Consider the following 16,714-nt stretch of genomic DNA (forward strand, 5'->3'; position numbering starts at 1 on the left):
TTCAGAAGATGCTCAATGTGTTTCCAAATCAGCTGAGATAAGAGTCTCAAAAGGAATTCTGGATGCTGTGCACATCTGGCTGGACAGAGAGAGGGTACTGCAGAATTCCAAGCCTACCCCTGGAAAACTAAGTGATCTCTATCAATCCCACAAAGTTCGAGGGTGACTAGAAGGATACTTCCTCCCCAAAGGACAATAAAGAATTAATTACCAAGTATACAAAAAAAAAAAGCTGTAAAACGATAATAGCCCAGGAAGGACAGACACTGTCAAAACTCATGGTGATAAACAAAGAAAATGCCATTACAACTTTGCAACCAGAGAAGACAAAACTCCCAGTCAAAAGCAAGTAATTTTCTTGAGCACTTTTATCAATAGCAGGAGGTGGTGTCACAGTGCAGCTGTCAGACATTTGCTGGAGATGTGCAGATCACAAGGCTTGTCTTAAGCTGAGATACGATTTAGCAAAACAGAGACAATAACAGAGATTAAAACTTTAATTTAAAACTTCGCCAACAAAAATTGATTACAAAAAGGGAAATTATCTGTACAAAATAAGAAAGGAGGTACTCATTTAACAAGAGACTGCCATTGTCAATGTACGCTGGAGGACAAACAGTGCTTCAGGGCAAGTGAGAAACAAAAACTGAGCTTGTAATACGGAATTCTGAAGTGAATTTTCCGTAAACCAAAGTAATTGACTTGAAGCCGCTCAAAAGCTAATCAAGACTTATCAAAAGTTTATTTTCCTTGCAAATCTTTTCCTCTTAATTTAGAGAAGGAGGATGAACTAGAAAGCAAGATCCAGCATGGTGCACTGGGCTAGGACAGTGACTTTTGCCTTGCTTCCTCCACTCAGGTCTTCCTTTTGGCCTTCTGTACAAGGATGCTCTGCAATTTGAGCGTGACAGGGTTTTAGCTAAGTCACAAATTATTGCATCTTCACTTAACAGTTAGGTCCTGACTCAAAATGAAGACAAATGCTTTGCAGACAGTGATATTACTATGACTTTATAAAAAGACCAGCTGCATCATGATTCCCGTAAAAAATGATGGTTCTCAGACTTTTCAAGTTAACATCAAGTAACAGCTGTTGGTCAATGGTAGATTAGTATTTACAACACCGCAGTCCTTTTTTTCTGTCTATCATTTTATACAAAGACAAGAGCGTCTTTAAAATTCATCACTGAATAGACAAAAATGGTAGGTGATTTCTGAACTCCAAGTTCCTGTAAAACCCAAGCACAATATGACGATTGCTAGCTTTTTACATTTTTCCACAAACCAAATCAACAGAATTAAGTTGCAGTGAAGAAATGGAGTATGTATTTTTTTCAAGCAAGCCAGCTGAAAACTTCCAGTCTGACTGCTTATTTTCCTCTCAGTTTCACATCACATATTATTTACAAGTTTTTAAACCTTCAGAACCCAGGTTTAGTGAAGAAACAAAGTAATAATAAAAATGTTTTTGCCCAGATTGACTTCACCTACTTACAGATACCTGAGATACTTAAGTTGGGGCAGAACAGCTTTCTGTGCCCTACCTACCCAGTAAAAAGACAGACAAATGCTAAAGGAAAATTCGCTCAGAGACTTGAATCTCATCCTAGCAATGATGCTCTTCTTCCTCCAACTATGAAACAAAAAGTGAGCAACTATGTTCCAACTTAGAAGTCTTGGTTAAGCTTAGAGTAACTGTGTTCCTAGCTTAAGTGTTGTCATTTACGTGAACCTAAGCCTTGCCTTGCTCATTAGCAGCTGCCTGCCAGGGGAGCTGGTGACAGCTACCTTTCAAGAGTGATGTGAGACATGCACGAGTCCTCCTTACAGCTGGGAAAACTGAGATAAGTAAGAAGTTTGCTCAAGTCCATGCGGTTAGGCAGTAACAAGCTAGCATTATAGCTTGCTGGATCTTAGCCCTGTGCTCTACCCATGGGAGCTCAGTATGAGGAAAAATACAATACAGAATCATTCCCTTCTACATGTCAAAAAGTTTTACCAAAAAAGTACAGGTACTAATCATTTCTTAATTACGTAAGTGTACGTAATTTCTTATCTGACAATGAAAGAGTCCTGTACTAAAGCAATCTGTTCTATTATATCTTGACCCTGGAAAAGTTTATTCCCAGCTTTAATTCTTTGATGTATTAAAGCTTTTAAGAGAAAGTTGAAGATTATGTTAACATAAACATAATGCTGCAGTCAGTACCCTTTACATTAACCACAATGATATGTTAAATTTTTCTAGTTTAAGTAGCATTTGTGCTACCCAATTTTGCAATCAAAATAGAAACCCTGAAACCAAGAATTCACAGATCTCAGGGGAAAAAAAAAAAACAACCCCAAAAAAACCAAGCCACACAAATTCAGCTTAAACATAGCAAGCATCATAACATGCCATGAAGAGTTCAGGTTTCAATTCTGTGAGTATCTGTTATTGCCATTTCAAATGAAAGCCCTCTTATCCTTAGTCTTGCCCATATCCACGCTGTAGCAGGTAGAACAAATGCTGCACGGCAAGGAAAAATTCCCCTCAAAATACAGCTTAATAATAGAAATGAAACATTTGCACTTTGCTTTATGAATGCAGCAGAGAGATATCACTTAAATAATGTTTCCAAAGACCCTAGGACTTAAGCACAGCTATGGAAAAATTCAGCTACCTAAACTTTGGGGTTAGTTTGATCCATCTGTCTCACACTGGATTCTTACCTTACCACGGTCAACAAAGCTTTTAATGTACTAGGCGAGAGAGAACACCATTATCTTGTTCCACCACATCATGGAACAAGACAGCATAATGGACACCTGTTGCGACACAGACAATACTGTATGAAGAAGGCTTTTTAATGGCAGACTCAAATTGGACACTACTGACTAAGCTGGAGCAAGATCTACATTTTTCCCTTCTGGAGTTTTAAACTTTCTCTTGAATCAGAAATATGATTTCTAATCAGTTTAATCCAACAGTACTACAGAGAGCTCAGTTCTTAAGCATGCTCTGCACCAAGAAGGGTCGATCCTATGTCCAATTAAAACCAGAGTTGCTGACTTCCAACGGCAGGAGTTCTTCACTGGTCACCTAGCCGGAAACCTTGGCCCCAGTTGTGTCTTCCACCACCCTGCTGATCTTCTGCAGCTCTTCTCATGCTAGCGGGTGGGACACCAAATCCTGACACTCCTCCTCTCCTATTTGGCAGCCAGCGGTACCTAGGACAAGCCCAAAGAGAAGGAGAGAGTTTGAGAAAAAGCTGTACCTTGGGGGTAAATGCCAGACTACTTTTCCATGTATTTCATTTTAGCTGTTAGACTTTTCAATAAAACTGGCTTTTCATAGCAGTACTTCACAGAATTCTTTCCAAATCTAAGCCCTCAGCACATTGAGAAATGGGAATTCTGGGGAACTTCCATCTCTGGGATATGGTTAGATACAATAATCCAAACACAGGAAAAAACCCACTCAAGGAAGTCTCATTGTTGATAATAAATGCTGTGATACAAACTTAATTCCCCTGACTTATCTCCCTTTTTTCAGGAGAAATAAAAAAATCCAAATAACTTCTGAGCATCTCTCTCTCTTCAATAGTTAAAAAGCTTCTGTTATCACAGCATCCAACCATCTCTCTACTTTCTAAGTAAACATTCCTGAGGAACTGAAGACCAAAGAGACTAAGATAGACAGGCTCAAGCAACTAGCTTGTCTGAAATCAAAGCTCAGGCAAATAACAGCTGTAAGACTATCATCCAACTTGGGGTACCACCTAAATAGAGTGATCTAAAATACAGCATCTACACTTTGCAAAGGATGCCATCAATGTAGAGTCATTTCAGCTCTACAGTAGTTACACTGAACGCGTACAAATCCCTTGCTGAATTTGACCACGAAAATCTGAGGCTGGACATAAAAACCAGATTTCTTTCTACAAGAAAAATGATTCTGTATAGAAAAAGCTCCTCATTATTATATTAAAGATATCTGTAATTAATCACAGCATCTTTTTTTTAACAAAACATTAAACTGCAAAGGCAGAATTTATCCCTCATTAGAGATGTTTGCAGTACTTCTGTTCCTGCTTCTCAAATACAGAGAAAAACTAAATACACATATGAGGAATCAAGAGAATTGCGCATAACCAACAAAAGTGATGGCAGTTTCAGAGCGGTTATTACTATGACAGACATTTTAAAGCAACATTTTCTCTTCTAATCTTTATCGAAAAATTAGGTTTACCAGGAGGGCTTGCAAACACAAAAGTAGAACATAAAGCTTCCCTAGTCATTAAAACTTGTGCAGAAAGGATAACTGTAATTCAACTTTGCATTTTATAATTAACAGTTTATTCAATGAAAAGGGTTAACTGAGTTGCTAACTAAAGTTTGGTAGTGAAAGAATATTTAACAGCCCAAATGGATAAGGACAAGGGCAACTGAAGCTACAAACTTTGACTTCATATCGTAGCATTTGAATGCCAAAACAATGAACAGATCACAAGAAAAAGCACTTCAGAAACCAAGACCTGCAGTCTCAGACAAGGTGACTGGCACCGATTGCAAAGCAGAATATTTATTATAGTCCTGAACAAGTCTGCAGCTGACTCCTATTATTTTTACAGGTTGCTGGACTGGTAGCTACTGATGATATATGGAAATACAGATAAAAGATAACTTACAGTAGAAAATAATTTTTTTATACTGTCTGATAATTGTTAGGGAGTTCTCTTTATTACAGCTCAACTCACTAGCAGAACTATGACTTCTATTTTCACTCTTAAGAGTGGGTAAAGGACACAAGCCATGTACAGAGTAACAAAGAACTCTCACATGGGCCATTTACAAGAAACTCAACATTTCTGGTGGCTCAGCAGCACAGTCAATAAAATAGTCTGAAGCAGGCTGATTTAGCAAAGTATTTTACACTTTACAATCCCAGCAAATATATGTCTGAAGAACAACACAGAAAATTGGACCAAACAAACAGTGAGATAAAGAATAAAGCCAGCTTACAGGAACTGAGGTGTTGACAGAAAATTTCTTCCTCCCAAATCCATTGGATATTTAAACATTAAGAAGAAATACAGGTGTCCAACCAAATTTCCTATCAGCTCATTGATGACTCTGCAAGGCAAAAGAAAAGTAGTTGTTTCACATGCTATCTTCTCTGAAAATAAATGAGTGACTATCTTCTGTCAGTTACTACTGTTCACCTGCCATGGGCAATTCCAGGGCTGTGAGCCACAGAAAATTTCCCTTCCCTCAGCATTTTGCAGTCACTTCTTTAGAAGGGCCAGTCTTCAGTGCCAACATACCAATAGGCTGTTCCACCCTCCCTTCCAAGCCTTCTCTACAGTCTGTACTGAAAATGCAATTAAACACTTGTTTACCTCAGGGAATTAGACCATACAGCTATTAGTGTCTAAAATAATAGTCTGCGGAGCTTGAGAAGTTACCGCTGTTTTCACTGGACAACCTGTCTCCTGCTGTACTGAACTGTTTTGTTCCAAATTTTGCAAAAACACTGCTGAATGGAGGCCCTTGAGTATCTTCCGTCATGCATAGAAACAGCAGGTATCTAACAGCAAGCAGTTTTCTCAAGTGACAGATGAGTCAGTAAGAGGTACAGCCAGGAAAGGGAATTTGGTTTTGCCATGCTATCGCCTCCTTTTATGAATCAACCATGTAACTTGTTACTGTCACTAGTTGTGTTACAGCGGCACCAAGAGGCCCCAACCAATGCAGGGCATCAATGGGAACGGTCGCGCACAGAGGGGATTTCTGCATCACAGAGTCAAAGAAACCCAAGACAGACCAGCAAATTCAGCAAATGCTAATATGGCACCCTGTGGGTTTGTTATTGCCATTTTCCCTTGTTGCACAAACTGAAAAAAGCAGCATTTGGGAGAGACTGTGAGGGAAAGAAGTAACAGCGCCATCAGAGTCAAGCTAATTTCATTTCTAAAACCAGTAACGATGGCTGGTCATGTGGGATGACATCTTTACTGTGTGTTGATCTTTCAGTAAGGAAAAGGCCTTATGCGTACATTTACTAGAAAATGAACCAAATTCTTATTACTTTCCCCTCACCTACGTTCTCTAGTTCTCACATGCACATCTCCTCCTTGCTTTTATCTTAAACGACCACCATGTGACACTGAGCATTATCAGTCTGATCATACAACTTTAAGCCTCTTATTTTAAAATTGCTTCTAAATTCAGCAATAAGTTCAATAGCCATAAAAGCTTTTATAACTTCAAATTGGCCATAAAAATAAATACTTACGATCCACCAATGATGTAGTTGAATCCCAGAATAACCCATGGAAGGTAACAGGCCTGAAAAAAACCGCAATGGAGACACAGTAATTCTAAGTACAAGTTAAAGACATAAACCTGCTCAACTCCCCACTGCACTAATAAGCATGATTATAATCTCAATATTTTAGGCATTACACAAATTCTGATGTATCAACTTAAGCAGATTCTACCTAACAAGGTAGGATACTCCAAACGGAGTGACCACTAGCATTTTTAGACAAATCATACTCATTTAAACATTTTGAGTAGATGTGTCTTTTGCACTCCACGTTCCACAGCAAGCTCACATCTGAAACAAAGTCCTAATAGTTCTGATTTTTAAAAGGTCTGGAAATAATAAACAAGAGTTTTCACTACAAAATCTAGCAGAAACAGACAAGGTTCCACAGGAAAGAATAATTTAAAATATCAATATTTTGTCACTTGTGTCACTACATTCAGCTTTTAACGAGGTTAATGTTTGTCAGGAAATTTTTCTTTTCAGGCCAATGAATTTCAGTTGTCAGGACATCTTTTCAGTAAAACTGCACTGAGTGACACCATATGGAAGACCACAAAGAAATTTGTCTTTGCTGCATCTCAAGGAGTATACAGCCATGTGAAAGCATGGAACATCTTTAATAAGAGAAAATATTTCTATTTTGCCCCTCACCCCCTTCACGTGAATCTTCTGGGCAGAAACCATTTCCAATATCCTGTATGACATACCTTAAATCTTGTTCCAAACCAAAATGATACAATCATGTCTCTGTTCAGCTGAGCCCACACATAAAGTACTGACATGATAAGTGGAATCATCAGCAACTGCAATGTTAAAAAAAGGGCAAAAAGTTACCATTACTTTCACAGAAGCCCAAGAAACGTAAACAGGTAGCAGGAGATGTAAGCTTAAAAAATTGCTCATAAGCATGATACATCAGCAAAATCTTTCAGGATTGCCCCAGAGTCTTTGCCACCATGCATCATCAATTTGTTCAAAAGCTACTGAGAAAGCTAAGCAGGAGAACCTACTTGGTCACTCTTTTGCAAGACCCTGTCAAAGTAAACAGCTTCAACTTACATCAAGTGAAAGAGCAGCTGTGGTGAGCTCCCCTTCTTCCAGCTGCCTGGTACCACACCACTCTGCTGTAGCAGAGTCGGCAACATTTGTGCCACAATGCATTCACAACCCAGGGCACTAACCCAAACGCACTCATCTGGGGCTAAGCTAATATGCCAGATGAATTACTCCATCGAATTGCCAGCTACGTCCCTCTCAGAGCACCACAGAGGGAAGGTGCACCACTAAATCCCCATTTCAGAGTACCACAGCCAGACTTGGCAAAGCCACCTCGGTAGGTCTCAGAGTTAACCCACACTCTGTGCCAGAGATGACACTGTTTCAATACCTCCCTGCTATGACTGTGCATTAGCTGACTGGACTACCTCTAGTGAAACAAATATAAAGCACTATTTTAGCTATCTGCTGAATTCTAAACTGAAGACAGACTGTGCCAGCAACATTTCTATGAACTGGTTTAAAGCTACAAACCAGCTTCTGTGTTTGGAAGAGAGGTTAAAACTCATTCCTTCGGGGATGCCGCTATTTATCAGGTTCCACATTACAGCTGGCACACCGGCCTCAGTCCAGCCTTCCTCCAGCCCTACGACACACCAGCACTCTGACTCGTTACACAAACATCTTTAGGTCTTTACTAAAACCATTTTTTATTTTACTGGAAAAACAAAGTAATATCTAATTTCTGAAAGTATTTGACATGGGACTAGAGGCCCAGCTATGCTACTCTATCACACTTTCAAGCAAGGCACTCAACACAAGCAAAAAATTCTGTTTCTAAGGAAAACACATTTGTACATCAAACAACTGATTCTCTTTTAAGCAATACTTTGTAGGCAGATACAGAACCATTTTGAGTACCTTTTAAAAAAAGATACAAATCAACACAACCAGTCTAAAATTGATACCATGCACAGGTGACTTCAGCATGCTTTTGAAGAATTTCGTGGCATCTTCCCCACAGCAAAAAAAAAGTTTAAGTGTGAAGGACAGGACTTAACAGAACTCAGTCCTGACTGCAGATGCATGATTACTATTTTTGTCTACCAGGGGAGCCTGATAAGTGATCTGATAAATGCTAAGATAATATTGTACAGAATATTGGTGCAGGCTTTTGGTGATGGGGACAGAATAAGGTGAGGAGAGAACAGCAGAGACAGGTTGAAGACATGCAGTTATCTGATACTGTGTTGTGTCCAAGAAACATTCCCCTGTTTCCTTCCTTAATATTTGCAGAGATAAGAACTGCCTCATTGAAATTGGTTCTTTAAATTACCATTTTAATAATTCTTGTAAGAATTTTGCACTTCACAATTCTGATCCGAACCTGAAGCTGCATTTTTCACAAAAAGATCTTCTGTTGGCAATTAAAAGGCACATTGATGAGAAGACTAATGAACCCAAGAATGATTTTTAGATAAAAAAGTAAGAATGCAGATCCACATTCATCAGAGGAAACAGTGCATAGGTGACATCTGTGTCTATTTTAGTAAAAGGCTGAAGAATTCCTGACTGCACAAGGAGCCAATTTTCACTCCTTGACTCCCTAACTAGGTTAGGGGTGGCAAAGTCAGATACAAGCTTGTGACATTAGCTGAGGCTAACAGAAACTAAAAAACTAACAGAATACACACAGCTGTCTATCTTGATATAAACTAAACCAGTCTAGCTTAACTACATTCTGCAGTTATGCCAATGATGCTCAATGCCAATAAAGTCATTAAGTAGTCAGAAAATTCCATAAGATTATTATTTAAGAAACAGCAACTGCACTTACCTGCATGTCCATTGCCAAGCCAGTTATCTGTCATTGCACCATCAAGGAAAACACAGAAAACCTGATAGACTACAGCAACCAAAAGAAGCTGCACGTAAAATGAACACACATGCAAAGGCTTTTAAACATTAAAATAGCATTCCTGGGTAGTATTAAGTTAACCACTGGAAAAAATGAAAAACTTCCAATGATGTAAAGACTTACACACTGAGTTTCAGTAATTGCTTCTCAGTAGCCTTTCAAGCTTCCACCCCAAGGCCAGGCCGGATACACTGGCCTTCCTTCCATGATGAAACTGGCTAACTACAAACTCAATCAGTTCTTGCATAAAAGTATGTTACAGGTTTAATAGCTGGATTCTTCTGCTAGTTTTTTTAAAACTAAAATGTCGGGTTTCTAAATAAAAATGCCAGATCGTAACAAAAAATCAATATATTGCCACAGTCACAGAAAATAATTTCCTGAAGTGCCTCAATGCAGGCTTTTAATACTACTCTCCTACCTTGGAACCCAAAGGATCTACTTGCTGTAGTAACTGCTGAGTACAAACAAATGCTGAAGAATTTTGCTATGATCAGAATGCTTTTAACAGTTCATGAATGTGTACACAATGGCACCAAGCATTTTCCCAGATCACACGTCCAGGTTGCTCCTTACATCATACAGGGAACAAGCAACCAGAAGCTTTCAAATGACCAGTTTGCAAGTCAAGTCATAATCAGATTCATCTAATAGCTCACAGCCAACAGCCTGCAACCACAATGAAGCTGATGGTTTTCTTAACAACAAAACTAAACTCACATTGTTTTCCTTGTTACTGCTGTAGCTCAACAGGACTAGCAGGAACAGCAAATTCCTCCACACCGTGGAATGCAACTAGAGATAAATTAATCTATTGATAAAGGTGACAGTATTTCTACACACTAGCTTTCCCGGCTGTATCTAGTTCACACTGATGTCACCACTCCTTTTCCACATGCTGTGCCACTGTCAACTGCTACAAGGAGAGAGCAACAGCACAGAGAGGATGAGATCATCTCCCAGGATGGAGGTTCCACAGTCTCTCGGTAATCTGTGCCAGTACTGGACTGCCCTTACAGTAAAAAGTTTTCCTTACATTTAAATGGAATTTCCTGTGCTTCATTTTATGCCTGTTCTCTCTTAGCCTGCCACTGAGAGACATTTGGCTCCCTTCCCCATCAGGTATTTATCCACATGGACAAGACACTCCTGAGCCTCATGTTCTCCAGGCTGCACAGTCCCAGCTCTCAGCCTCTCCTCACGTGAGAGATGCTCCAATCCTTTAATCATCTTTGTGACTTTTAACTGGACTCGCTCCCGTATGTCCACGTCTCTCTTGTACTTGGGAACCTGGAGCTGGATGCAGCCCCGCCGTGTCTCACAAGGGCTGAGCAGAGGGGTAACTACCTCCCTCAACCTGCTGGCAATGCTCTGCCTAATGCAGCCCAGGAGGCCAGTGGTCACCTTTGCCACAAAGGCACACTGCTGGCTCATGGTCAATTTGGTGTCCAGCAGGACCCCCAGGGCCTTTTCCACCAAGCTACTTTGCAGACTGTCAGTCCCTAGCCTGTGCTGGTGCCTGAGGCTGCTCCTCCCCAGGGGCAGGACTCTGCACTCCCCTTTGGTGAGTTTCCTGAGATTCCCAACCAGCACATTTCTCCAGCCTCTCGAGATCCCTCTGAATGGTATTACAATCATCCGGTGTATCAACAACTCCTCCCAGTTTTGTATCCGAGACCAAAATAAAATCCAGGTAGAACTGCACAACTCATGGAAAAACTGTTTCACAACATTCCCATACCAACAAGCTCAGCTTCTTCAGGAAGTTGGCTCAGTGCAGATATCACAACACTACTTTCATAGATTCAGCTGACTCGTGCGCAGCAGGTAAAGGATCTCTCCAAAGATGTACCTGAATTGCCAACTCAGGGAACAGCAGAGATTAGAGCTGTTTGCACCTGTCAGCTTAAACACACTAAACTCTCTCATAGCCAGGTGGCAATCCATGAAAGCAGCTAAGTGAAACACCACAGTGAACACCACGGAAACGAACACAGCACGAGCTAAGCTTCATATAAACAGAACTCTGGCCCCAGATTACATACCTGTAGTAGGATATTTACTAGTATTCTCCCTGAAAGTCACTCACTACCTTTCCAGAAAGATCAAAAATTCACCTGTGAATACTTCCTACATTTCAAAACTGTTAGCTGCTAAAACCTGGTCTTTGAACACATTTTAAGCAGAAATAGAAAACCAAAAATATTCTAAAAGTTTGACGATGAGCAGAAGGATACAACAATGCAGATCCAGTTAAACAGGAGCATGAACATATAGTCTGCTGGCCTTCCATCAAAAGCCCCTGTAAATAAAAAGAATTGTTAGGAAAGGCACTAAAATCTTGACAAGAAATTAAGACTTTTTTTTTTTTTTTAAACTTTTAGAAGTCTAAGAAAAGCTCAGTTAATAACAGTTACCCTATAAGCAGTCTGCAGTTTAAGATTTTTTTTTAATTTTAAAAGGTCTTAGAGCAACCCACAGGACCAAAAAATAAGACATTCAGCCTACTGCGTTAAGTGCACACACAACAGTTCCGCTTTAAAAAGCGCACTAACTCCGGAGATAAGTGGTTTTAAATTCACAAGAGTTCAAAATGGAGTTTGACCCCATCCTACCTAAGAAGCTGCAAGTCAGAAGCACAGAGTAGGACAAGATACTTGCACAGCAAAATCAGAGACACCAAATTTAATGATCGAGTCACATGAAAAGCAGTCCTTCCTTAGGCAAACTGCATCCTCTACATCATTTATTCAGACTCAAGAGATGCAATAGTTTTTACACTCCAGAAAAATCAATACATATGACAAGGAGGGTACACGTGTGCAGCGCATTCTGTTCCTTCTTCTAAGCCGAACTGCTTGCTGAATTTCCTATTTCAAACCTGTGGCAAATTTTTTCAGGACAGTGGAAACAAAAAAAAAAAAAACAGAGTAACATTCCCTGCAGATCATACTAAATGAAATTATCTTTAGACATCCAGTTCAGTTTAGGACTTAGCAGAGAGAAAGGTTAAAAACCAAAACCCTTAACTCCTCCTTGCAAATGTGAAAATCCTAAGCTCTCACTCTTGCAGACTGTGGTAAAAGGCTGGCACAGACATTTAAGCCAGACTCCTATCAACTTTCATACAGCTCCAGGCAGACAAGGAAAGTCCAAGAATACTGCTGAAACAGACACAAACACACAGAGACAAACATAGTACACCATGAACAAGCTGAATTACGTGCTAATAAACAAACATCTAAATGCCTAGAAAGGTGGCCACTAATTAATGTTAGCACTATTTGGCTTCCTACAACTTCTTTACATGTCTCCAAAAATGTAAAGAAATAAAACATTTTTAAGTATTAGCTTTTTAGAATAACTAAAGTAACTCACCCTATGTAAAATGACTAAAATATTGATTTAAGTTTATTATTTAAGTTCAGCCACACAAGTTACACTACAGGGGAAAAACAAACAAACAAACAAAAACAACAAAAAAACCCCACAAACCACAAACTTTGATAAAGTCTTTTGGAACATTTTAAAGTTGGAGAACTACATAAACTGGAGTTTTCTCCTTACCGTTGCCATATAACAAATAGAGAGAGGAAGCTGACTAACCCTGTAGAAACTCCAGCACAGGAACTCCTCCAGAATAGAAAGAAATCAAAGCAAGTATTATTCCTTTAAAGCTTTTCACTTCTCACTATGCAGGAGATTACTAACAAGCATATGAGACAAACTATTTAAGTTGGCTTTCCAATGAGCATCTAAGAAAACCGAGCTACAGACTACTAAAAAGCTCAGCACAGTAGTGAGGTGAGCTCTGGCCCAGTGTCATTCAGTGGGGCCTGGGGTATAACCCAGTCATCAGGGAAGAGCTGCAGACTCATAATTTGTACTGCTGGGGAGTGAACTCTGCATATTCTGCTTTCTCTGTTGAAACTTATTTGAAAAAAAACAAAAACACATCAATCTCCTTTTCCTCAGGAAGGTAGAGGTCAGGTTGTTAGGAGAGCACAAGCGCAGCACAAAACCGTAGGGATATTTTTGACAGCTAAATTTGAAGCTAGCATGCAACACCAGTGCATGCTCAAAAACCACGTACAACCCTGAAAACAGAAGTTTCACTTCCTCAGCTTCACAGACAAAAGGAGGTACAGACCTATGCTGACTTCCACCTGTAAACGTATTATCAGCAACTTCTACACCTCCCACTTTCAGAAGGATGTAAGCCTTTTTTGTAGAGAGGAAGGACTAGCCTAACCAAGAACTTCATTTATACCCAGAAACATGATTGCAATACAAAATAAATGCTTTGTTTCAAACAACAATACAGCTGACTTTCCAGTTTCAAAGTCCAGGCGTGCTGTATAGCAGAAATGTAAATTTACTGCTGAAAGAACTGACTTCCTTCCATAAGACCTCTGCCACAGCATTGACAACCAGAGCGTTTTGTAAATATACTACATGCCATGATGTCTTATAATCTGCATGTATTCATCAGGAACTCTTACTACATGTAGCTTTGCACAGCAGAAGGTTGTAACTGCCAGCACCCTTACGCACGCATAATCTACTGCAGAAAGGCTCAAAGAGGAGGAACTGTTTCTAGCTATTAAACTACTACTTACTTTCACTAAGAAAAAAAATCAAATATAATCTGGCACCACTCCTCCCTTTCCCTGCTACTCTTCTTACAATGTAAAAGGGATTCCCCAATACCCTCTGGATGACAGGTTTACCGGGAACCTCTCCTCTACCGTCAGGTTTCCCAAACATCACCTCACAATGCATTTCCACTTACACCATCAGTTCTAAGACTTCACTAGAACTACATCAAAATTCTTCTTCATAAAGGCTTTTAGGGGGAGCTTGGCTTTAAAAATACTTCAATTTTTTACTTCAATTTAAACAACTTTTGTCTAGCTTTAATGAGCTGTGTAACGCAAAATGAAACCAGTTTTGAAGGTACCTTGTAACAACAATCCCTTTTTTGAGATAAATGATCCATTATCCAATCTCCTTACTTCCACTCTTAATTTTCCCTCCCAGCTGAAAATCCAACTAGTTCCTTAACCTTTTACATTTCTGTCTGACAGAGGGGTACACTTCATTTTTACAAGGTATGTCTCAATTCAACATAACAACTAGAATAACGCAGGTAAGCATCCCTTTTTAAAAAAAAAAAAGGAAAAACTGACATTGTTATTTTCTTAAGATGGATATACCCATTATTACACATGCTCTATCATCCTTCTGTGTTAAAGGACATCAGACACAAGAAAACAGAAGTAACAATCTTTCAGTCTCTATCCCTTATTTCCTGAAATCCAACAACTAAAAGCACCAAGCCCTCCTACAGAAAGAAGTATCAAAAGCAGATCCTAAACGAACAGGCTCCCTGCCAAACAGAAGAAGCCAGACACAGAAAATCAGTTTTCAGAGCAGTTTCCCATCAAGCAACTTAAGTGGGTACAGAGATGATTTTTTTCACAATTCTATCTGAATCGGCCACAACCCCATCACCACAAACATTCCCAACAGAGGCTCTACCTGATGATGCTTCGTCTCCACCAGCTCTAGGCAGAGCTCACCATGTGCATACAATTTAGTGGATAACATACCTGTTTCTAATCGTGATGAATATTGATACAAGAAATACAAATTCACCAAGTAGAGAAATCCTGTTCCAGGTCCCACTGGGAAGAAGAAAGTTGCAGTTATTGGCCGCCAGATCTGTCCAAATCAAAAGAGAAAGATGTATTTATTCACTGTAAAATGAACTCAGAGGTATGCTCTTATTTTTAAAATATTTTTTTTTTGCACTCAGTCTTTTTCACTGAAGACGTAATAAGTACATATAATAGAAATTTAAAGGTTGGAATCTCTTCCCTTCCTTCACTTTCATTTTCAGTTCATCCAATGGGTGCTCTCCCCAGTACACCTGCATACCAAAACACTCAACCTGCAACCTCCCAATGCAAGTAAAAAGACTATATCCAGTTTGCGATCACTTTCGATACTGCTAACGCATCCAGAACCACTGTACATCTGAAACCTCAAGATTTCAGATGTTAGTTTACCCTACCCAGGCACTGACGTTGACAATCGTAAACACAAGCTTTTTTGAATTCCAAGCAAGAAACGCTAAGAAGGTGCAAAAGATGAACATCTCGAGTTCTGCCTTAACATCTCCAGAGCCACCTGTGGTTTAAGACAGTTGTACACCTGCGTGTAACCTCTGTTCCCAAAGCCATGCCCACACAATCACACAACAAAGGCAGGGCAAGCCACCTGAAGCCACAGCCACAGGTTTTATGATTACAGAGTGCCCTGCCATAACAGCCAGAAGAACCTCCTTAAAAAAAAACTAAAGAAAAAGATGCACCAGAATGTGATACTAGACAAACTACAAGGCCTGCCAAGGGCCACAGACCCTTGCAGAGGCCCTGGCAGGGCCAGGCACCACTGTGTCACCTTGGTGGCGAGCCCGGGTACTAACTAAACCCGGGGCCCAGTTCGTAGGCCCTCAGGTTAAGCAGGAAGGCAGGCCCGGCTTCCCGCTGAAGGCGATCTGGCTCATTGCTAAGGGCTGTCTCGGAGGGCGATTCCCTCCCAGCGCGGCGACGGAGGCCGGGGAGAGAGTGCCCGCCCCGCCGCTCACTACAACTCCCAGAATGCCCGGGCGCGCCCCGCGCTGGGCCCTTACGGCGCGGGCGCCGCAGGGCACGCCGGGACCGGTAGTGCGGCCCGTACCTGGAAGCGGTTGATGAAGGCGTCGGGCCAGAGGAAGAGGTAGACGGGGCTGACGAGGCCCAGCTTGCCGATGAGCGGCACCGCGATGGAGCCGGCGAACCAGTAGCGGGTGATCAGCGGGATGCTCCGGAACCAGTCCCCCAGGTCCGACATGTCGTCGTCGCCGCCGTGCCCGGCCGCCGCCGAGGCCTCGCTACGAACCGGCCGCTGAGGAAAAGGCGAGGGCCTGGCCGCGCTCCGCCCGCCGCCGCCCCGGGTTGGGAGGGGATCCCGGAACCAGACGTGGCGCCGCCGAATTCGGCCGAGCCGCCGCCACTTCCGGCTCCGCCCCTTCGGCTGCCGGGGCAACGGCAGCGCCGGAAGTCCCGCCTCCCGAGGGAGGGGGGAGCGACCCGCCGTTGCCGGGTAACGCTGGTGCCGCCGCTCCCGCCGGTGGGGCCTGCAACCGGCTCCTTTCCCCGAAGCGGCGCCAGAGCGCCAGTAACACGAGTGCTGCGCTTGCGAAAGCCTGAAAAAGCTGTATTCAATGTCCCATTGCATGATGTTATTAAAATATTTTCCTGATAGGGCTCGACATTATATTATTAAAATATATTTTTTTTGTAAGCCGTGGCCTCTGCTTTATTTATTATCAGACGCTGACTGCGCTCTGCTCCCCTGTTCCCGTCCTGACCCCGGCGTGACTCCGGCGGGGAAAACTACAACTCCCGGCAGGCCCCGGGGCCGCCTGTTCCATTCCCCGG

The 16,714-nt window shown here is 41.4% G+C and overlaps 1 protein-coding gene across 1 annotated transcript; it reads right to left on the reverse strand.

Moving 5' to 3' along the window:
• Positions 1-481: 481 nt before the first annotated feature.
• Positions 482-16,304, reverse strand: DERL1 (derlin 1). The gene is made up of 8 exons (XM_086741219.1): positions 15,972-16,304; positions 14,840-14,951; positions 11,465-11,529; positions 9,147-9,173; positions 7,021-7,116; positions 6,278-6,330; positions 5,005-5,115; positions 482-3,210 (listed from the first exon to the last, which is right to left on the reverse strand). The coding sequence occupies exons 1-8, from the start codon at positions 16,122-16,124 to the stop codon at positions 3,072-3,074; spliced, it is 756 nt and encodes a 251-aa protein (XP_086597345.1). The 5' UTR covers positions 16,125-16,304; the 3' UTR covers positions 482-3,071.
• Between the last annotated feature and the right edge of the window lie 410 nt (positions 16,305-16,714).

Source organism: Chlamydotis macqueenii, chromosome 2 (assembly GCF_036417535.1).
Source record: "Chlamydotis macqueenii isolate bChlMac1 chromosome 2, bChlMac1.mat, whole genome shotgun sequence".
In the NCBI taxonomy this organism is placed as follows: Eukaryota; Metazoa; Chordata; class Aves; order Otidiformes; family Otididae; genus Chlamydotis; species Chlamydotis macqueenii.

Excerpts from the sequence above, each read along its gene's own strand:
- DERL1 (XM_086741219.1), bottom strand. The coding sequence starts at position 16,124 with ATGTCGGACCTGGGGGACTGGTTCCGGAGCATCCCGCTGATCACCCGC. Across the intron at positions 14,952-15,971 it reads CCTTCATCAACCGCTTCCAG|ATCTGGCGGCCAATAACTGC; the intron begins GTACGGGCCGCA and ends TGATTTGGACAG. Across the intron at positions 6,331-7,020 it reads GGTTTGGAACAAGATTTAAG|GCCTGTTACCTTCCATGGGT; the intron begins GTATGTCATACA and ends GGTTTTTTTCAG.